Here is a 22,236-nt window from a genome sequence, read left to right on the forward strand (position 1 = left end):
GACCTCGTGATCCACCCGCCTCGGCCTCCCAAAGTGCTGGGATTATAGGCATGAGCCACCGTGCCCGGTAGCAACTTTTTTTTTTTGAGACAGGGTCTTGCTCTGTCACACAGGCTGGAGGGCAGTGGTGTGATCATGGCTCACCACTGAACCTCCTGGGCTCAAGTGATCCTCCCAACTCAGCCTCCTGAGTCGCTGGGACTACAGGCATGTACCACCACGCCCTGATAATTTTTGCAGTTTTTGTAGAGATGAAGTTTCGCCATGTTGTCCAGTCTAGTCTCAAACTCCTGAACTCAAGCAATTCGCCTGCCTCAGCCTCTCAAAGTGCTGGGATTACAAGTGTGAGCCAGGGCGGCTGGCCAGGCTTGGTTAGCTTTACCATTTAAGGAAAAGAGAGCTGAGTTAGAGGACATGCAATGTGAGCTCTGTATACTGTGGGTTACAGTCATTCATTGTTGTTAACCATGTAGCATAGCCCAGGCCACCACCCACTTAGGGGTAGACTTGATACAATCTAACATATTCAGTTATACACACACCACACTCTTGCTTTTCTTTTTCGGATTGAGTCACATAGAATCATGTGTAATTGAATTTTCCAGCATTACTGTATTGTTGATCCCAAGCCTGAAGCTGTCCTGTCCTCAGTGACAGTGTGAGGAGTTGTATCTCCCAACTATTGGACCAAGAGCTGTATCTTAGCTCCACAATACAGCTTGGCTAGAGCCAGTTATGGTCATTCTTAATAAAATGGTCCTCAAAATTCTCTTTCCTAAAGAGGGCTCAAAAATCAAGTGAGTTGTGGGGCAAAGGGAGGGAGAGCATTAGGACAAATACCCAATGCACACAGGACTTAAAACTTAGATGATGGGTTGATGGATGCAGCAAACCACCATGGCACATGTATCCCTATGTAACAAACCTGCACGTTTTGCACATGTATCCCAGAACTTAAGGAAAAAGTAAAAGAAAAATCAAGTGAGCATCAGACCTCAAAATCGTGAAAGCATGAGTCTCCTGAAGCCTGAGTCTGCCCTGGTCTGGGTAGAGCCATAAATGAGATGTAGTCCTGGTGAGTGAGGGAGCATCCCAGGAGAATAGGGCCTCTGAAATGGGGCTGGCTGCAGTTCAGCACTCAAGCTGCAGATCTCCAGGGGAATGTTGGGAAAGGAATCACTTCCAGCTGAGACTTCCTTGGGATTTGCTCATTTTGGGGCACCCCTAAAGCTATCCAGGGTCAGGGATGGTCTTGAACTTCTGACCTCTAGTGATCTGCCTCCTTACAGAGAGTCATACTAGCGTAACCATGGATTCCTGATGCCCAGCTCAGGCCCCACCCAGTGTCCAAGCCCTCTATCTGTGTGACTCTGCAGACAGAGGTGAGAGCATGTGGCCAAGCTCCCAGCTCTGTTCCCGGACATGCTGAGCTAACACTCTGGGCATGACACGGACCTCTCTATGCTACAGATTGTCTGTAGATTCCTGTTCTTTCACAGAGTATAGGTCTCTAAGTCACAGAAAGGAGATGAGGTTTCATAGGGAAAACTACTGATCTGGCTCTTCTATCAACCAAAAGAATCAGAGACCTTGATCATGTACCCAGTTTGGAATTTATGGGGCATTCGGTGATCCAGCATTCAAAACTTCAGGCCAAGAATGAAGAAACCCAACCTGCTGGAAGTTAGATCTGGGTCTGACCCTCAATTTCCTGTACCGGGGTCCCAAATGGTTCCTCATCCTTAAGGTCCAAGCCCTGAGATCAGGGAAGAGTAGCAGTGATGGCCTCACTTCCTGGTACACTTTTTCTGTTTTTTCTTCTGAGACCAAGTCTCACTATGTTGCCTAGGCTGGAGTGCAGTGGCATGATCTTGGCTCACTGCCACCTCTGCCTCCTGAGTTCCAGCAATTCTCCCACCTCAGCATCCTGAGGAGCTGAGATTACAGATGCGTGCCACCAAGCCTGGCTAATTTCTGTATTTTAAGTAGACACAGGATTTTATCATGTTGGCCAAGCTGGTTTCAAACTCCTGAACTGAAGTGATCTGCCTGCCTCAGCCTCCCAAAGTGCTGGGATTACAGGCATGATCCACGCCCAGCCCCAGTACACTTTTAAAGATTTTCTGTGCTTGGTCTCTGGACCCCGTCCAGACCCATTACACCAGGCTCTGAGGGAACAGGGCCTGGGAACCAGCATTGTTAAGGCTATATTATGGCTGCTTCTAATGGGCACTTGGGCCTGAGAACCAGTGATGTTCTAGGAAGAAATGGGGTCTGCTGCTTCTTTTCGGTGCTGTCTACCGAGTCAGCAGTCAGTCTACTGGCTTTTTCATTTGTAAAATGAGGAGTTAATAATAGCAGCTATTTCTAAAGCTGGTTGTTTTTAGACTTAAAATAGAAAATTTACCTGAAAAGGCTTTGTGAGCTGCAAAATATTATGCAAATGCAAGTTCTATTACAGAGTGTTCAAAAATAACATAGCATGCATCGATTCTATTACAGCAAGCTAAGGCATTTGCGTGTGTGAGCAATGTTCTGGGCATTCACGTTTTGATGTTTTGATTGTAAAGTCATCTGCATGTTAGCGATGAGCCGCTGGAGGGCATTACTGAGTGTACTTTGATCCTTGGGCACTCACGTGGGTGCTTTCCAAACGCTGAGAATGGGGAGAGAGGGAGACAGTGACAGCCAGACTCCAATGTCACCGTCAAGTGACGTGGATGAACAGTTGAACTGGTTTTTCTCCTACAGAAGCCTGTTCTAGCTTTGAGACAGCATCTCCAAGAACTGCCAGTGGTCTGAAGCATCAGCCGAAACCTGGGGAGGGTCCCTGCCGCACTAGCCTTACTGGGAGCCTGGCAGGGCATGGTTTTGAGCCACACTGGGCCTTGGCAGCTGCTGACACTGCTGAGTGCTGGGAACCATTGGGCTGGTGCCCCTCCTTCAGGCCACGCAGCAGGAGACCACATGAGAAGCAAGAGGGATGGAGCCTATATTGAGTCTCAAAGCCCGCTTTCCACTTGGCTGCTTCTTACGCCGGGCTTCGGGCAGGGCAGACACTGTCTGAAAGAGGACAGGCAGTTCTGGCAAGTCCAGGTTCCACGAGAAAGCACCCGCAGGTTTGAAGAGGGCGTTGCTCAGCACCCTCCCACCCTCTGCATGCCCCAGAGGGGCAGGGGCAGGGTTCCTTCTTTGGACAGTGCAGGAGAGGCAGACATTTCCCCGTGATGGAGGCGTTTGGCTCTCATGAAGCCTTAGGTAAAAGTGTACGGGCCTGTTTGGGCTTCAGGGACCTAAGTCATGGCCTCTTCATTCTTTCATTTTTACTGTGGTAATGGTGGCATCTATCATAGAGTGAATCGCAGGTGGTCTGAGATGGGAGTGGGGGCATCACGTCCAGATTGGCCAGAGAAGGGCTAACTGCTGTGGGTGCCAGTGAGATGGAAACCTGGTTCTGCACACCTGATCCCAAAGGGGGAAAACGACCAAGCTTGTTAATAATGAAAGGTCATTTTCACATTGAGAGGAATGTTGACAGCATAAGAAGATCTGAAAAATAAAAGGACAAAGACACTTGCTTAACAGACACACACAGGTACACGTACACACATCACACACAGGACACCTACACACATACATGCAGATATACACAGGTATACACACAGATATGCATACCCACAAGTACACATATATACCCCACACACAGATGCACACACTAGACATATACCACACAAATACACCATACACACAAATACATACATACCACACACACACACATAAACATGCATACATACATATATAGTAGCATCCCCACATACCACAGGCACACACTACACACAGACACACACATGCCACACATATACACAGATACACCACACACAGATACACGCATAAACATACACCATGTATGCATGCAAACATGGGCACACATATAGACACTCCCCAAATCACATGCACACACACCACGAACAAATGCACACATACCACACACAGACACACACACGGACTCCTGGGGGGACATTACAAAAACATACAGGACACACCAGCCAACTTCAGACCATGCATTTTCAAATCCTGACACACAGAAGTACCGACTCTGAACAGGACGAACCCACCGGCCCATGAGGGGAAGCCTTGGCAGCAAATGAAAAAAATCATGCTGTAGAAGATTACTATTTAGCCCTCAATAGCAGAGAACTAGGGTGGTGCTGAGAAAAGCATTCATAGCACAACATTAAGGAACGAATATCTTATTAATTTTAAGAGAAGATTGAATGAATAAGTGTCTAATGTTTCGAATGCAGAAAAATAAGCCAATTAAAATTGCTGTTTATTCACTGCCATGCTTTAACTGGGTGATATTTTTATTTTCATGAATCTCCTCTACTTAAATTCCCTCCATCTTGGGAGGGTTACCTTGTTTCCGAAGTGAGCAAATCATGCTCAGATCCTGGTCCGCTGATGTCTGTCCATGGAGTCTTTCTTCATCTCCTTTCTGTTGAGATTCCTGCCATGTACACAGAAGCGTGAGGCATAAAGACTCAGTAGTTGGGATTGGCTTGACCAAGCATCTTGTTTTCGTGTGTGTGTGTGTGTGTGTGTGTGTGTGTGTGTGTGAGAGACAGAGTCTCACTCTGACAGTCTGTCGCCCAGGCTGGAGTGCAGTGGTGCGATCTCAGCTCACTGCAATCTCTCCCTCCCGGGTTCAAGCAATTCTCCTCTCTGAGCTTCCTGAGTAGGTGGGATTACAGGCACGTGTCACCACGCCCAGCTAATTTTTTGTATTTTTAGTAGAGATAGGGTTTCACCCTGTTGGCCAGGCTGGTCTCGAACTCCTGACCTTGTGATCTGCCCACCTCGGCCTCCCAAACTGCTGGGATTACAGGCAGAAGCCACCGTGCCCGGCCTTGTTTTCTTTTTTATTTTGAGGTTGGATAATGAAGGAAGCAAGACGAGAGGGAAGAGAGGTGATGGATGGAGGCGCACTGGGCAGCTCGTGTCCCTAAATTCTGACCGATGCTGAGGGACAGCATGTTGCTGTGTAAGTCCATGCACCTGCAGGCTGCCAGGTGCAGGGAGCTCTCTGACATCCCCAGGAACACATCCGGTGTCTGGAAAATGTGTTTTACCAGGTGCTTTTGGTATGAGAGGAACCATTGCTAGGGGTGTCACCTTACAACCTCTGGGTTCATCAGGAAATGGAAAAATCATGTCCTGTGCAGTTGGTGAGGCTGAATTGCCTGCTCCCATGATGAACACTTTCTTTCTGGCACAATCCACTTGATAAGGACTCTGGCAAAACCATTTTCTTGATAGGGATGGGCCCTCCATTTCCTCACCTGTTCACTACCCGTGGAGGCTGAGGTCTTTCCTTTACTCCTGTTTCAGGGAAGGAAAGAATTAAGGCAGCTGTTTACAAGCAGGGAGGTGTTCACCTCACTGTGTCCCAGCGAGCTTGGTTGACAGAAATTTATGATGTCATTTGATATGAGCTGCAGAGAACAAACACTATGAGACGTTGGCTCTTTATTTTTATGAATGAGGAAGAGTTGTTTACGAACAAAATACATTTTTCACTCATTGTTCCACAGTTTGATGATAGTCAAGGAAAACTGAGCTATTAAAAGACCTGAAAGATTTGCTGAAGTTTAAAGTCTTATAACTCATGGCTGTGGTAAAATAATGCTTAATAAGGAAAAATAGCTCCTGGAAACAGCCCCAGCTGAGCAATGTCTGGGCTGTGAGCATCACTTAGCTGTCTAATGCCCCATGAGGGGGCGGTGGCAGCAACAGGCTGTGAGGTGCGGGTTCAGGCAAATGCCGGCGTGTGCAGCCATCCATCGGGATGTGATGGGCACTGCAGTGCAGGCTTGCTGGGTTTGGTGGGAGGGGCTCTGAGAAAACGTTCTTCCTTTCTCCAGCTTAATTTTGCAAAGCTACCAAAATCACAAGTGGCCTTAAAAAACACTCTCTAATGAAACATGAAATTATGTACACTTCTGTACCAAAATGCCATCATTTCTTCTTTTTCTTTAGAGGAAAGATTGATTCTATATGTCGTGGAGAGAAAAAGAGAGAGAGAGAGAGAGAGAGAGAGAGAGAGAGAGAGAGAGAGAGAGAGAGAGAGAGAGAGAGATGATTTGTAAACTAACCTTTGAGAATTGACAGGACAGGGCTGGCTTTCCAGTTAATAAGAACACAGGGCTGGGCATGGTGGCTCACACCTGTAATCCCAGCACTTTGGGAGGCTGAGGTGGGCGGATCACCTGAGGTCGGGAGTTCAAGACCAGCCTGATCAACATAAAGAAACCCTGTCTCTACTAAAAACACAAAATTAGCTGGGCATGGGGTGTGCACCTGTAATCTCAGCTACTCAGATGGCAGAGGTTGAGCCGATATTGTGCCATTGCACTCCAGCCTGGTCAACAAGAGTGAAACTCCATCTCAAAAAGAAAAAAACAAGAACACAGATACTTGCTTCCTTGGTGTGATTTCAGTGGACCAAATGACCATGGCCCTTTAGAGATACCTCCCTAATGCTCCGTGAGCACATTTCCCAGTGAGTGTGGAGTAATACCACACTATCATGCTAACAGGTATTGAGCACCTAGTGGTTCTGTGGCCAAAGAAGTCAGTGAAATGTTGAGCTAGAAAAGCTCCGTGAGGTCTTGATTGCAGTGCCCCTTGGAGCTCTTCGGAGGTTAATGAGTACTGGGAATGTAGTTGGCCATGTTTTCTAGGTTATTTAATCAGGGAAACTGCATGCTGTACAGCGTGTCTCCACCTTCCAGACTCATATCCTGGAAGACACTTAGAGAAATGCATTTTTTTTGGGGTTTCTCTTTGGAAATTTCAGGCACAGGAGACAGAGCATGGGGCAAGAAGGGGTGGGAGGTTCCACAGAACAGAGGTGTTGGCCTCTGGGCAGCCTAACACTGGAGGGGAGGTACTAATTCAGAGGGTTGCTTGCCCGGAAGCAGGGACAAATTTCCACCCTGAGGCCACCAGCCAGTAACCAAGAGAAGAAAAGAGACACCGTATTGTTTATCCCAAACTAAAAGATAATTTGAAAAACAAAATCTTCCTTTATCATAGTGCTCCCTTCCTCCCCAAAATGAGAACACATTTATTGGTGAGTTCTATCTAAAGTCCCCTGCTAATCTCCAGGACAAGCCTGGGGGATTTAAACCGCCTCTCTGCTGCAGCTCAGGCTAGTGGTAAAGCCATCTCACCCTGCAGTGCAGTGACACATTATCACAAGAGGTCCTCCTCCCTGGGGTTGAAGCCAAAGGCCAGTGCTATTTCCTGAGCCATCCCAGAGCCCGCACCGCCTGTTGCCCACAGGATTCCTCCCAGCAGTTGGCCACTAGCATGAACAACACAAACCATGGCATCTACTGACATTTTTTGAATAAGGCCACTGTGCCGTCACTTACATGTGTCCGTGCAGGCACCCTCATCTGAAATTGTGGTGCTCTGGGGCTCAGTTTATAGGACGTGCGTAAGGTCACTGCTGGAGCCCCGTCTGTTGTGTGCTGTGTTCTTCTCTGACTTCGGGGCGCTTCACCATCCCACTGTATTTGGAGTGGCCTCCTCCAGCTCAGTGGGCTATTGGGCAGTCTGTGTCCTTCCCATCTCCTAGCTGACGAAGAGAGCCTTGGCCCGGCCAAGTTCATTGTTTCCTCCAAACCTGACTTGGCTTGGCAAGAGCAGAGAGGACCCAGGGGAAGCTGGGATGGAAGATTGTGAGGCAGAGTCCCATACTGCTTGAGCCTGGAGAGGGTGGTGGTGAAGATGGATACAAACACGAGGGTGTGTCCGCTGCAGGACAGCTGTCTCAGGTGGATTTTTAAGTGGATGTTTGGAGTGAGGTTCGGTATGTGCAGTGCTGTGTGTATTATGTGTATGTGCTCACGTGGTGTGTATGTATGGCATAGTGTATACGTGCAGCGTATGTATGTGTGTGGTGTGTGAATTTGTATGTGGTATGTGTGTTTGGTGTATTGGTGTACTGTGGCACATGCATGTTCTGTGTATTTGTGTGCATATGCATGTATGTGTGCTCGTGTTTGCATGTGTTCATGTGAGTACAAGTGTGCACGTGTATGTGTACAGGTGTAAATGTGTATGTGTGCACTTGTGCATGTGCTTATATGTGTGGATGCATGTTTGCATGTTAATGTGTGCATGTGTGTATGTGTATATATGCATGTATGCATTGAGACATATGCATGTGTGCCGGCATTCATGTGTGCATGCATGTGGATATATATGTATGCATATCTGTGCTTGTGTGTAACCTCCTTAGAAGAGGCAGAGATTGGGGCTCTGGAATCCTTTGTCTACCCCAGTTCCTTTAGGCTGTCTGGATAGAGAAAGGGACAGCTCAAAACCCACAACCCTGCTTTGGCCTAAAGGGGATTTTGGGTCTCCTCAGGCAGCCTTTTATTAAACAGGCCATGGGCTGTCAGGCCCTTGCTGAGTAGATGCTCTGCCCATGAATAAAACATACAGGCAGGACAGGGCCATCCCTGCTGGGCCTCCCCTTTCTGTGTGGTGAAATCTCACAGACAACTTTGAGTGGCCTGTGCAAATCTACTTTTATTTTTTGGTGATAGGATCTTGTCTGTCACCTGGGCTGGAGTACAGTGATGCCATCAAGGTAGCTCTTCTGAAATGAATGGAAAACACAACATACTGCTAACCAGTGGAGGGAGCTCTTTGCAGGGCTTGGAGGCCTATCAATGCAGTTACCCCCTCTGCAACATGGCTCATTTCAGCCTTGACCTCCCAGGTTCAAGTGATCCTCCTGCCTCAGCCTCCCAAGCAGCTGGGCCTAAGGTACACACCACCATGCCCAGCAAATGTTTTGATCTCTTCAGAGACAGAGTCTTACTATGTTGTCCAGGTTGGTCTCAAACTCCTGGGCTCATGTGTGAGATCCTGCCTTGGCCTCCCAGAGAGTTGGGATTATAGGCATGAGCCACTGCACCCAGCCAACCCATTCACTCCTTTAGGACATGGCAGGGACTTCATGTTTTAGAACATATTTAGCTACTTCTTTAACAATGCTGCTTGGCACTGTTTGACAGTGTGACTTAACACATCCTAGTAACTTCCATGAAAATCATCACAAAGCCAATTTTAAATTTTTATTAAAAATCACAATTTTTAAAAGTGTCCAGTGACACAATGTAGATCTTCTGAAATGAATGGAAAACAGAACACACTGCTAACCAGTGGAGGGAGCTCTTTGCAGGGCTGGGAGGCCTGATAATGCAGCTGCTGCCTCTGCAAGTGAAAATCCAGGCAGACTTGCAGACATCCAAGTGAAGTCACCGTCCAGCAACTACAGGCAGGGCTGGGTGATAGGGAGTATGGGAGGAGGACACGCTCAGATGAAGACACGCATGCAATGATTTTAGCACCGAACACACTGTTTTCTGTCATAGACACACTCGGCCCTGCTGGGGGACAAGATATTCATGGCCTCAGCAGCCAACGTGATGGTGCTAGGACAGTCTCTCTGTTCATGATGCTCCTTCCCTGCTAAAGAAGGACCTTAAGGTAAAAGGCACCTTACCTTATGCAGTGAGCCCAGACCCCAGGGAAAAGATTGGTTAGAGTAAACCGAGGCGCAGCCTGGGTGTGAGAATCCAGCCCAAGCTAGCTGCTCTAGAAGCCTGGAGACCTTTCCCAGCTTCCCAAATGTAGCCCTTTTCATATGACCAATCCTTCTTCAATTAAGTTTCCTTTCTCTGTTCTCCCTCCTTTGTGGCTGCAGAGGAAAGGATAATTATTCCTGACCACAGGACACAATTTTCACTAGAAAATACTCCCTTGTGTTGGCCATGGTGGGAATTCTGCACACAGGAGCCTGCTCTACCAAGTGGAGCACTCAGGAGCTTGGTCAAGGACAAGGAGAGCCGGCTGGACCTCTGCAAGGAGGTGAGGCCCCTGTCCCCTTCTCACCTCATCACATTCTGGATATTTGGCAACACCAGGCTCCTGAGAGGGGAGAAGTACTGAAAAACAGGCCAAACACCACACAGAAAGAAGACAGAAAACTCCACACACTTCCTACATAGGTGCTACTGTATTCCTACGAGCATGGGGCCTGTGTTACAGATGCCCTCAGGAAGTTACAGAAGGAAGCCACCAAGAGCTCAGCCTCACAGCTTCTTTCTCAGATGCGGTCACCACTTTACCAAACCTGGCACATCCAGCCTCTCCTTTCATAATTCTACACCTGTTTGTGGCCCGGCAGACAGATATTTTGTCTAATTTCAGCGATTCTAAACATGTTTTGAGAGACTGCTCAGCACTCTCAGCACTCGGGGCTTCTGTCTTTAAAAATATGATTAAACCACCAGATAGTGTGATTCAAAAAGTGTGTGTGGCTTCTAAAACCTTCTAACCACGAGTTCTGTGAGTGACTCCTGTCTCCTGTGGCTGAGCATGGGAACTGATTGTCTTTCCCTATGCCTTGCATCCCCTGTTAGAGGAGGGTGTCCCCTGCTGTCCGTGGCTATCCATGTACTTGAAAATGTCTCAGATATAGCTCATGGCCAGATGGGTCCAAGTTTATTTATATCTGCTGACATAAGAATAATGGCTAAATTATCTCTTTAACTTTTGTTTTTTGAGACAGAGTCTTGCTGCAATGCTCAGGCTAGAGTGCAATGGTATGATCTAGGGTCACTGCAACCTCCGTTTCCCGGGTTCAAGTGATTCTCCTGCCTCAGCCTCCTGAGTAGCTGGGACTACAGGAGTGTGAAACCAGGCCCAGCTAATTGTTGTATCTTTAGTAGAAATGGGGTTTCACCATATTGGCCAGGCTGGTCTTGAACTCCTGACCTCAAGTGATCCAGCTGCCTTGGCCTCCCAAATTACTGGGATGTCTCTTTAACTTTTAAGAGCTATAGCAAAACTGATATCAATGGGTGATGACTGGTATAAGATCAAACATTAAGTCAAGGATTAGTTAAGACCAGAAAAAAATTCTCTAGTCTTGTATCTTTAGCCCAAACTCACGCTCCAAAAGACCTATTTGTGGTGTGGTTCAGCATCTTTGGCTTGTTATGAATTAACTCTTTCTATGAATTAACACTGTCCCTAGACGCCGGGGAACAGGCCTCCTGCCTTCTCAGTGAGATGCTGGGGGACAGACCTCTTGCCCCTGCTATATAGCCTCCATGCGGAGCTTTATTTACCAGTCACCAGGTCTTCAAGACAGTCTGCAGGAGAGAGGATTTCAGGGGGGAAAGTAAACCAAGCCAATTCATTCAAATGGTCCCCTTTTATCCAAACATGTCTTCCATTTCATAACAGAGACGGCAAAAGCAGTATCCAGGCTTTTTTTTTTTTTTTTTCCTTTCCCTAACTGGCTACATGCTTAGAAACTGCATTGGTCAAACTTGATTTTCTTTTTAAAGTCTCAAAACACTTTTATTGTCAGGAAAGCTTTTCAGTGGCCAAGGATCAGTCTCATGGGCTGTCAGAGCCACGCTGTAGAGGCAGCCAAATTCCTCTGCCTTTCTCTTCCCTTCAGGAGTCACATGCTAAGGCGTCCTTGAGCATCTGGAAAAGGCTGCTTGGGGTGAGAATGCTCTTGGCCACCCTGCAATGCCCCTGGGCCTGCTGAGTAACAAATATAGCCCAGAATCCAGAGACGGGGAAAGACATGAAAGGGATTTGGAAACAGATTGTAAAAATAACCTGTATGAAAATCACGCAGACAAAAAAAAACAAACAAATCTACCTAGCCCCTTTGACCCTGCCATCTGCCTTTTCTCCTGGGACGGCCTTTGCTTTGCAGAGTATGAGTGGTGGGACAGGCTTTGGGTGACAGGTCCTGGGCATGTTCCATCCAAGCTGGCTCTCCTGACTGGCAGAAGGAGGTGGCCAACAATCAGTTCCTCTGGATACATTTTCCTGTGATCAAAGGCAGCCACCAACAGATATGGGAGCGGTTAGTTCACCACATCATAGTAGTAATTGCGCAGCCGCAGTTCCACCGCTGCAAATCCGGGCCTGTTCTCCACACTGGAAAGGGAAGAAATGCATTATTGTGTCAATGTGCTTGTGAAAAAATGCCCATCCCAAGCAGGGCCTTGCAGGCAGAGTACCAGTAGTGCCACTCCCTGGTGGCACTAGGGCCTGCAGTTCACAGCATGGTCCCTGTGTCCCCCACCCCAGGGTGACCAGAAGGCTGTCAGAAATACAGTGTCAGTGCACTGCAGACCTACAGAACCCATATCTGCATTTTAACAAGACCTCCAGTGATTCATATCCACCTTAAAGTAGAAGACATATTGCATTAGAACAGGCAGTCTTTTAGCTTCAGGTTCAGAGGCAGTCACTTTGTGATTTTAGCAACAGAGGTGTCTGAAAATACTTGGCAAATGTACTGCAGATACAGTCAAGGTTTGACCATAATCTTGTTAAGAGTAGAAATATAAACACAGCTTTAATTCTCCCTTTCCACGCTCTAATTGATGGCTCTGGATTTTGTGAAAAATGGCTGTTGATATGGGTTCTTATTAAAACTCAAAACATGTCAGGGCAGAAGCAAAGACTCACGGCTTGTCTATGATCCACCTTAATATAGCCAGGTCTTACTGCCCCTGCTGGCCAGGGAGGCACTGACGTCAGTGAACTACAGGCAGAAGCGCTAACAATTTGCAGTCTCTAAACAAACATTTACAGACACTTCCGTTTTCTCTTACACAGATGTCCTGCACAGATCAGTTAGAAGCAAGCATTAAAACCCTGATAATCTATCCTCACTTAGAAGTTATTTTTCTGATTTTGCAAGATTTCTGGATGTAGTGCAAGTGGATGAAGTTGAAATACAGTAAGTCAAAGAGTGAAATAGAATGTGAGGTTAAATTGTATGAAACCATCCATATTCAACCATTCTGACCTATGTCAATGGCAATTGTGTATGGTTTAATGTCAACACAAGAGAACAGCCATAGAACGTGCCTCAGGACCAAGAATCACTCATCATTATAAGAGCAAAGCGGCTTCTACAAATTGTCAAATGGCATCAAAATACATAGTTTTCCCTAAAGCTTTCAATACCGAGCAAAATGATAAAACTGCTCAAATTGATCAGTGTGGTCAGCCATCTGTGGTGATGTCTGGGGACACAGGCCTCCCAGGGTGTCACTGAGAGGGGCCTTGTCTCTTGCCACCAAGCGTGTTCCAGGAGGGGATATGGTGGCCAACACTATGGTACAGGAGCATGCAGAGAAACGTGCGTACACCCAGAGGGACAGCCTCTGTCTTGCTCCTAAATGTCTACAGCCAAAGAGAATGCACTTTAGCATCTTTGCAAAACAGGGGGCTCTGCTCCAACTTTGGAGAGCCAAATGGCACAAAGTGCACCTTTGGATCTTGCTCTGGGGGTTCACCTGCCCAGCAGCAATGCAGCAAACAAATGCAAGGAACCAGGAATACAGACTCGTCCTCAGGAAAAACACCTGGTCAGGTCTCCTAGGCAATCTCTCCTGTACATCCATGGGAGACGCTGCCTCCAGGAAGCTGGGACACAGCTTCAGCAGCAAGAGGGTAATGCAGTGCCCTTTCGTGCCCAGCTTCCTGCCCTGCTCTGACCTGCCATTCTGCTTTCGGGCCGGAGTGCAGTTTCTGCTTTGCCCCTCACGCCCAGCGACCCTCCTCTTCTCCCCTCATCCCTATACACAATCTCACTTCTTAGCCTACAGGTCTCAGCTGCAATCCCTCAAAGTGGCCTATCTGGAGCCCCTGTTGGAAGTGTAACCCTCCCTTCCCCATAATTCTCTGTTCTCTTTTAAAGTTACAAGTGTGTGATTTTATATAAAATATATGGTCTTCATCCTAGGTTCCTGGCACAGAGTTCCTAAAACCCTTGGAATTTCCTGAGTGTCAGGCTGAAAGCAACATCTTTTGTTACTCATGATAAACCCCCTTCAAAACCTGGGTTTGTGCTAATGAGAGACCTTCTCTTCCTCCCTCCTTCTCTTCCCTCATCTATCTACCTCCCGCTCTCTCTGTCTGTTTCTATATATCACCTTGGAGAAGGTGGCTGTTTACAACTGAGGAAAAAATGAAAAAACAAAGCAAAACAAAACAGAGAGTATACTAGCACCACCTGTATTTTCTTCGTTGAATCCACAGTTTCTAGAAGCTCCAATATGCTTTTGTGCCACAGGCAACTGAGAAGCTACTTCAACACAAGGGAGCTTTAAAAACCCCACACTTCTGCATGATATCCTCCATGCCCCCGTGCCCTCCTTGCTTTGAATTCCCACAGGAATCGTCCCTTTCCTAAGACGCACCATAGGACACACTTCTTTTTACTTATTGTTTATTGTCTGTCTGCCCCAGCCCCAACTATAAGGTCTGATAAGAACAGGGTGTGAGGCGTCTGTGAGGCTTGTACCTGGGGTGACAGCCTGCACAGCAGGGGCTCCAGCCATGGCCACAGACCATGTGAATGACCCAGTGCTCTCAGAGGACGTGGGGCTCAGAGGAAAGCCTTGGGGCTGAGGCTTGAGTGACCTGCACAGGGCAGAACTCTAATGCTGTCTTTCCGCTTTGCAAAGTGAGACAGTGAAGGAGTGAAGCCTTTGCCATCACCAAATATGCCAGCTTGGTATACTGATTATTTTGAGTTGAAAATATTGGATAAATTGTAGTTTCAGAAATGATGAGCTGACCTGTCTCTTTGTGCCTGTAGCAAACCATAAAGATTCCTCTGGAAAGGAGACCCTGTACCAGGATGAGAAAATGGCCCTTATCATCAGAGGCTGGGCACTGGAGCTGCAATGGTCCTTAGTAAACTTATTTAAGAAAGTATCCCTTATCTTCCACTCGTTTTACACCCTCTTCATATCTCCTAGTGACTTCTCTAGAAAATCTACTCTTTCTAGTCAGATTTCCTTTGTCCTGTCATTTCTTCTTAAATGGGTTCTGTCATTGAGGCTTTGAATTCCCTCCAGGACCACATCCTAGAATTGATGACAAGGCCTGCAGTGGGGGACCCGCTGCACTTTCTGGGAGGCCTCAGGCAATAGCCCAGGTTACCAGGACCAGCCCCTGGCGATTCTGAGTTCTCCTTGTGGCCCTGCTCCAAGGAATCTTTTCCTTTTATTCATTCAGCTGCACCTCATTGAATTTCTTATGTTTAGACAAAGTGATACAGGAGCTAGAAAGAAATTATTTAGGCAGATAGTGAGGGTAACAGAGTCCTTGGTATGATTTCCTTTTAATGAAAAGCAGCCCCCAAATCATGTTTTTTTCTAACAAAAAACAGCCTGAAAAATCAAGCTGCAACCATAGATAAGCAAGCTAAAAGCTCGTATAGGTAAATCTTGACAGCTGTGCCAATAGAAGAGAGATACTTGGAAGCCAGGAAAATTCAACATGGAGGTTCCCATTCCATTTTCCTTGTTGCCCATGTGCAGTAAAAAAGCAGGCAACAGGGCTCCAGCGGAGTAGAGACACCATCTGCATAATAAAAGACTAGGGTGGAGTAGCCAGTTTCTTTGTGTGCTATGTTAATTACACACCTGGTCCAACCAGTCTTTGGGACCTATGTAAATCAGACTCAAGCTCCTCTACAAAACCCTGTGCATTTCAACATGGAACCAAAGAACCACTTGGGGGCCCTATCTCTCTGTAGAAGAGAGAGTTTTCTCTTTTCTCTTGCCTATTAAACCTCTGCTCTTAAACTCACTTCTTGTGTGTCTGCATCTTCCATTTCCTTGGTGTGAGGCAATGAATTCAGGTACTACCCCAGACAAATGCTGCTGCTTCAAAAGTTTCTGAATATCTCCCCACCTCCCCCAACCCTGTTGGAAGTCACTACTAGAAACACAGTAACCTTCAGAAATATAGCTTTGTTGGCAAATAAATCACAGTCTGATAAAGAGCTGTGATTTCTAATCTGGGGCATAGGCCATCATCATGATTTCCTTTTGACTGGGGCTTGTGCCCTGTAACTGACTCCTCCAAGCCTGCAGAACTCACTGAAATGCACCCCTGCAGCATGAACTGGGGTGGGAACCAAGGGGAAAGGCATTGCTTGCCTGTGAACCTCATTCAGGTTCCATCTTAAATCTCCAGGCTGGAAAATACATTTTGAAAGAGTGCTCTCTTAAGGAGACTGTTCTACTGCTCTACTTTGCTGTAATTCTGGTGAATACCCAGTGAATATCACAGAAGACTGCTTTCCCTCCCTGTTCTCCCCCTGGTGGACCATTCTGGAAATAACAGGGATGTGTGTCCATGGAGGACAGAGGTGGGCCCAGCAGCCCCCATCCTGATTCCCTGAGTCTCAAGAATGCACCACAGCCCAAAGGGTATTCAGCAGCCTCACTGCACCCCCCTGGGAGCCAAGTGGGAGGTGGTTCCCCCGGCTGCACCAGCACCCAGCCCTCTCCCCTGCCACCCTTCACTCCTCACTGTTAAACACACGCCACAAAGAAGAGTTGACAGAACTAAATAGATCAGCATCAACATTAAATGTAAAACCTCTCCTCCAGCGAGCTCATGTTTAATTTCAAGTTTTTGCATTTTATCACAATGATTTAATCTCTATCCTCCTCACCCTCTACAGGAAGGGAAGCCTTGCAAAGGGAGCCACAGGGAGGACCAATGTACACTAGCAGAAAAGGGTCAAAGGCCAGCATGTGCCCAAGGGCTGCCCTCCCCAGGTCCAGTACTGCCAATGCCTACCTGCCAATGGTTCTGATGATTCTAGTTTGGGCACTGAGAGAATTAAGCCAAGAGTTAGGAATAAACGTCACCCTAAATCCATGAATAACATTCCCCTCTTGCTGAAGCTTTGCTGCCCTGTAGCACTAACACTTGGGGTTGGAGAAGATGCCTGAGGGTTGAGACCAGGCCCCTCTCCTGAGCCACGGCAGCAGCAGGGGCAGGAGAGCATCTGCCCACAGTTTGCCTGTTGCCTTTGTGGCTGCCCCCTGGGTGGTTTCTAGATAGAGATTCTTTCCCTGCCACTCACAATTGTGGTAGAGTGATACTCCCAGGGTGGGGAGGGTTGGTCTCAGAATCCCAGGTGGTATCTGCAGCATTTGGAATAGCCCTCAGCTTTCAGAGGCTCTGGCAATGCCAGCTGTATCTGAGGGCAAACCTGATTTCACAAAACATCAAATCCATGGCCAGGATTTGTGATGTCCTCCTGATCACAGGCCACATCAACTCTGAGCTGCATGGGCTGTGTGTGCACAGTTCAGTACCAGGGAGCCGGAGATGGCGGCTTGGGGTGACCGCGCTATACATGCACACGTGGGCTTCTGAGCCTAGGAAAGCTGTACTCCTCATTTTCAGGGGCAATGCGTTTTCCTTCCCTGCTGAGCTGTCCTGAACATCACCTGAGCACTTCCACTTCAAGGACTACATAGATTCTAGGGAAGTGCAACCTTAGCCAATCCATCTGTGAGCTGTACAGAGTCCAAGGTAATCAGAAAGTCAGGAAAGTGTAACATCTGCTACCGAGCCACCCTCTATGCCAGAAATAGTATCCAGCCCCAACCTCTTACAAACACCTTTTTACTTTGACTGCCCTTGGCCCATCTCCCCACCTTATCTACATTTACATTTGGACACTTGGGTTAGAGTCCCCATCTAGACTTGGCTGTTTAGGCTCTACCAGATGGGCCAGAAAGCAAGGTCTCTTAAAGCAGGCCCTGCCACTGTTTGTTTAGCAAGGGAGCACATTACTGATTCATGAAAAGATGAACTTTATGCTTCTTCTAGATGCCCAGCCATTTCACCTATCTCCAGAGCATGTGAATACATCACAGATAGTGTCAGGTACTCACTCGTATGTCCAGCACAGGTTCATGAGATCATACATCTCTCTTGGACACCCTGCAGGGCATCCCATCCGCTCTCCTTTCTCTAACATAGCGGTGACTTCACTTCCTTTCATTCCCTACAACATGCAAGATACACATAAGCTTTTCATTTTGTGTTTTGTTTTTTAAAGTGTTAGCCAAACAAAACAAAACAGCCATTCCAAGACACGGAGGAGGAGTACACGTTGTATGATTTCAGTTACATAAAATACAAAAACAGGAGCACTTAATCTGTGATGCTGGAGTCATATGTCTCACCCCTGGGGAAGCCTGTGTGTGCAGAGGAAACAGGGCTTTGGGGTTCTGTTCTTCATCTGGGGGCTGAATTCAGAGGTATGTTTCATTTTTGGAAAACCACTGTGCCTCATCCTAAGAGTTGTACCCTTTATGGTAAATACGTTTTAATTAAAATATCTAAAAAATATAACTAAGATATTGTAAATAGTCATTATTTCTACTTCAACTCTAATGAATAATGATCTGGGTCTATATTATGTGTATATTTACATGCATTAACACACTATGGAAAAATACACTCTTCAGTGAGCATCGTAGATTTTGTTCTCAGTTTAAGATAGCTGGAGGGCACATTAACTGCTTTCTGGTAAGAGATAATGAGAGGCTCAGAGAGGTGCTCAGATTTTAGGATTTTCAGGTTCCTGTAAAGACGATCTGGTGCTTATCTGTTCTAATGGCCACACAGTGAGAAAATGAAGCAGGGGCGGCTCACTCGATATGGCTTCTGCCCATAGGAAAATGCTTCCCACATCAATACTCCAAAGCTCCACACATCGCTTTTACTGGAGAACTTGTAGTAGTTGATACATTCCGGAGCATACCACTTGACAGGCCACTTCCCATGGGACTGGGCCTAAAAGCAAAGCAGAGGGAGAAGTTCCATTAAGAATAAAATTGTGGGCCGGGCACGGTGGCTCATGCCTATAATCCAAGCACTTTGGGAGGCTGAGACAGGTGGATCACAAGGTCAAGAGATCGAGACCATCCCGGTCAACACGGTGAAACCCCGTCTCTACTAAAAATACAAAAATTAGCTGGGCATGGCGGCACACACCTGTAGTCCTAGCTACTCAGGAGGCTAAGGCGGGAGAATTGCTTGAACCCAGGAGGCGGAGGTTGCGGTGAGCCGAGATCGCACCATTGCACTTCAGCCTGGGTAACAAGAGCAAAACTCTGCCTCAAAAAAAAAAAAAAGAAAAGAAAAAGAAAAAAGAAAAAAATTGTGGGCGGGGCATAGTGGCTCATGCCTGTAATCCCAGCACTTTGGGAGGCTAAGGAGAGCAGATCACTCGAGGCTGGGAGTTCGAGACCAGCCTGGCCAATTTGGTGAAACCCTGTCTTTGCTGAAAATACAAAAATTAGCCAGGTGTGATAACAGGTGCCTGTAATCCCAGCTATTTGGGAGGCTGAGGCAGGAGAATTGCTTGAACCCAGGAGGCGGAGGTTGCAGTGAGCTGAGATCGCACCACTGCACTGCAGCGTACGTGACTGAAGGAGAGACTCCATCTCAAAAAACAAAACAAAAGAATAAAATTGTGTACACTTAGGTTCATAGCAGCATTATTCCCAATAGCAAAAACATGGAAACAACCCAAGTGTCCTTCAGCACATGAGTGGATAAACAAAACACCATCTATATAGACAATGGAATAGTATTCAGCCTTAAAAAGGAAGGGAATTCACTACAATAAGGATGAGCCTGGAGGACATTATGCTGAGTGAAATTGAGACAGAAGAATAGGGCCTTGAGGCAGGGAACCTAAGGACTTCCTAGAATTAAATCAAATGGAAACACTTGAGCTGTGACGGGAAATACCCTCTTCATTTACACAAGGTGTACACCAAGTAGACACAAGGTGTAAATGACTTTGTAACATTACTTCATCCTCTTCATTTACATAGTGTGTTCACCAAGTGACCAATGAAAACCTCTAGAGGGTATTTAAACCCCAGCAAATTCTGTAACCTGTCTGTTGAGCCCCTATGCTTGGCCTGCTTCCACCCTGTGGAGGGCACTTTTGTTTTCAATAAATCTTGAAGATCATGAGATCTTCAGTTTTGTAAGATGAAGAGTTCTGAATATGGTTGTCCAGCATGAATGTACTTAGCACTGCTAAACTGTACACATAAAAATGATTAAGCTGGTAAACTTTATGTTACGTGTATTTTATCTCAATTTTAACAAAGAATAAAATCGTGACCCACAAAATGCTGTGTGTGTGTGTTTAGTTTGAATTTTAAAGATTTTATTAAATCTTAAAAGCTTTAAAATTCTTTTTAAAAATTTGAATATATACATATGTGTGTGTACATGTATGTGTGTGTGTGTAAATATATATATAATTATTTTTTGAAGATTCAGGATAAAATGCTTGCATCTTTTAGTCTACTCTCATCTCTTCTTTTGGCCACACATAGCTTCATGGGGCATGTAGATAGCAACAGACAAGTCAAGCCTAAATATTACTTTATGGTTTTGCTCCAAGAAATACTGGGCTGTTCATAAGTGTATTTAAGTACTATTGTGCATTTGTCCACAGTTTTAAGCCAATGACAATTATTTCATTTTTTTGTTTTATTTTTAATTGATACCAAATATCTTACATATTTATAGGGTACATGTATTTGCTACATGCATGGAATGTGTAATGATCAAGTCAGGGTACCTGGGGTGCCCATCACCTTGAGTACTTATAATTTCTATGTGTTGGGAGCATTTCAAGCCCTCTCTTCTAGCAACTTTCAAATATACAATATAATGTTGCTGACTATAGCCACCCCACTCCGCTATCAAATGCTGGAGTTCATTTGTTCTGTTTAACTGTACGTTTGTACCCATTAACCAGCCTCTTTCATCCCCACTCCCATCCACACAGTCTTCCTAGCCTCTGGTATCCATCATTCTATTCTCTATCCCCATGAGATCAAGCTCTCTCTCTCTCTTTTTTTTTTTTTTTTTTTTAGCTTCCACACATCAGCTAGAACATGTGGCATCTGTCTTTTCTGTACTTGGCTTATACCATCTAATATAATGACCTCTAGTTCCATCCATGTTACAGTAAATGACATATTTTCATTCTTTTTCCAGCCAAATAGAATTCCATTGTGTGCGTGTGTGTGCGTGTGTGTGTGTGTGTGTATATATATATATCTCACATTTTCTTAATCCACTCACCCATTGATGGACACTTAACTTGATTCCACAACTTTGCTATTGTGAACAGTTCTATGATAAGCATGAGAGTGTATGTATCCCTTTAATACACAAGTTTATTTTCCTTTGCATAAATACCCACTAGCAGGATTGCTGGATCACACAGTAGTTCTATGTATAGTTTACTTTTATTTTGAGAAATATCTCTACTATTTTCCATAGTGACTATACTAATTTACATTCCCACAAACAGTGTAGAAGAGTTCCCTTTTCTCTGCATTTTCGCCAGCAGCTGTTATTTTTTTTTATTGTTTTAGTAATAGCCATCCTAGCTGGGGTAAGATATCTCATTGTGTTTGTAAATTGCGCTTCCCTGATGTTTGGTGATACTGAGCATTTCTTCATATACCTGTTGGCCATCTGTATGCTGATTATACTTCTATTTCTATCACCTTGTCCTGCACTATTTTAAAATTTTGATCTTACAAGTCATGAACGATACAGCCATGTGTGTTATTTCAAGTTTCTTCTGAATTTTGAACTGATGAAAAGAGTAAATCTTTGACAAATACTAAATGCAATGAAAGTTAGCCTCTCTCTGGAATAACCTAACACTTCTCCTCTCAAGGATGGTTCTATCTATCCCATCCTTCAAAGCTGGCAGGCTGCGATTGCTCTGACCAATAGGATCAGGTGGAAGTGACCCTGAGGCAGTTTCTGGGCTTGGCCTTATAGGCCTGGCAGCCCCCACTTCCTGTCTCTTGGGTAACTGCTCTCAGTCTACAGCTGCCATGCTGTGAGGAAGCCCAGGGACCCCAAGGAGAGGCTGTGTGTAGGTGAGCTGACAGCCCTGCAGAGGTTCCCATCATGGGCCACGTCTAACCACCTGCTCAGTGGCTGAGTAGTGTGAGTGAGCAGAGTGAAAATGGTCCTCTTGCCCCTTGTGCCACCGTACAAGCCCCTGTGTGAGCAGATGCACCAAACTCTGCCCACCTGGCCCTGCCCACGCAGCAGGACTGCAAGGAAACCAACACCTGGTGGTGTTTTAGGCACTAAGTATGGGGTGGTTTGTTATGCAGCAGTGGATAAGGGGACCAGCATTCATGTTTCATTTTTTCTATCTCCTCTGTGTCCTTGTTTCAGACAGGCTGTCTTCTCTCTAATGATCATGATGAGGTCATGATGAGGTACATC

The 22,236-nt window shown here is 46.1% G+C and overlaps 1 protein-coding gene across 10 annotated transcripts in view; it reads right to left on the reverse strand.

The window, feature by feature from the left end:
• Nucleotides 1–9,138: 9,138 nt before the first annotated feature.
• Nucleotides 9,139–22,236, reverse strand: part of SYK (spleen associated tyrosine kinase) — an 80,627-nt gene continuing 67,529 nt past the window's right edge. For 9 of the 10 annotated variants that reach the window (XM_078348318.1, XM_035299866.3, XM_078348317.1 and 6 more), the window contains 3 exons: nt 18,601–18,741; nt 17,835–17,947; nt 11,281–12,045 (listed from right to left, as the gene is read on the reverse strand). In XM_078348318.1, the coding sequence (XP_078204444.1) occupies nt 11,973–12,045; nt 17,835–17,947; nt 18,601–18,741 (327 nt within the window). In that variant the 3' untranslated portion in view covers nt 11,281–11,972. Of the gene's footprint in view, nt 12,046–17,834; nt 17,948–18,600; nt 18,742–22,236 lie in introns of all 10 variants that reach the window. The other variant, XM_008992651.5, reaches the window with a different exon arrangement.

Source organism: Callithrix jacchus, chromosome 1, assembly GCF_049354715.1.
Source record: "Callithrix jacchus isolate 240 chromosome 1, calJac240_pri, whole genome shotgun sequence".
Classification (NCBI taxonomy): Eukaryota; Metazoa; Chordata; class Mammalia; order Primates; family Cebidae; genus Callithrix; species Callithrix jacchus.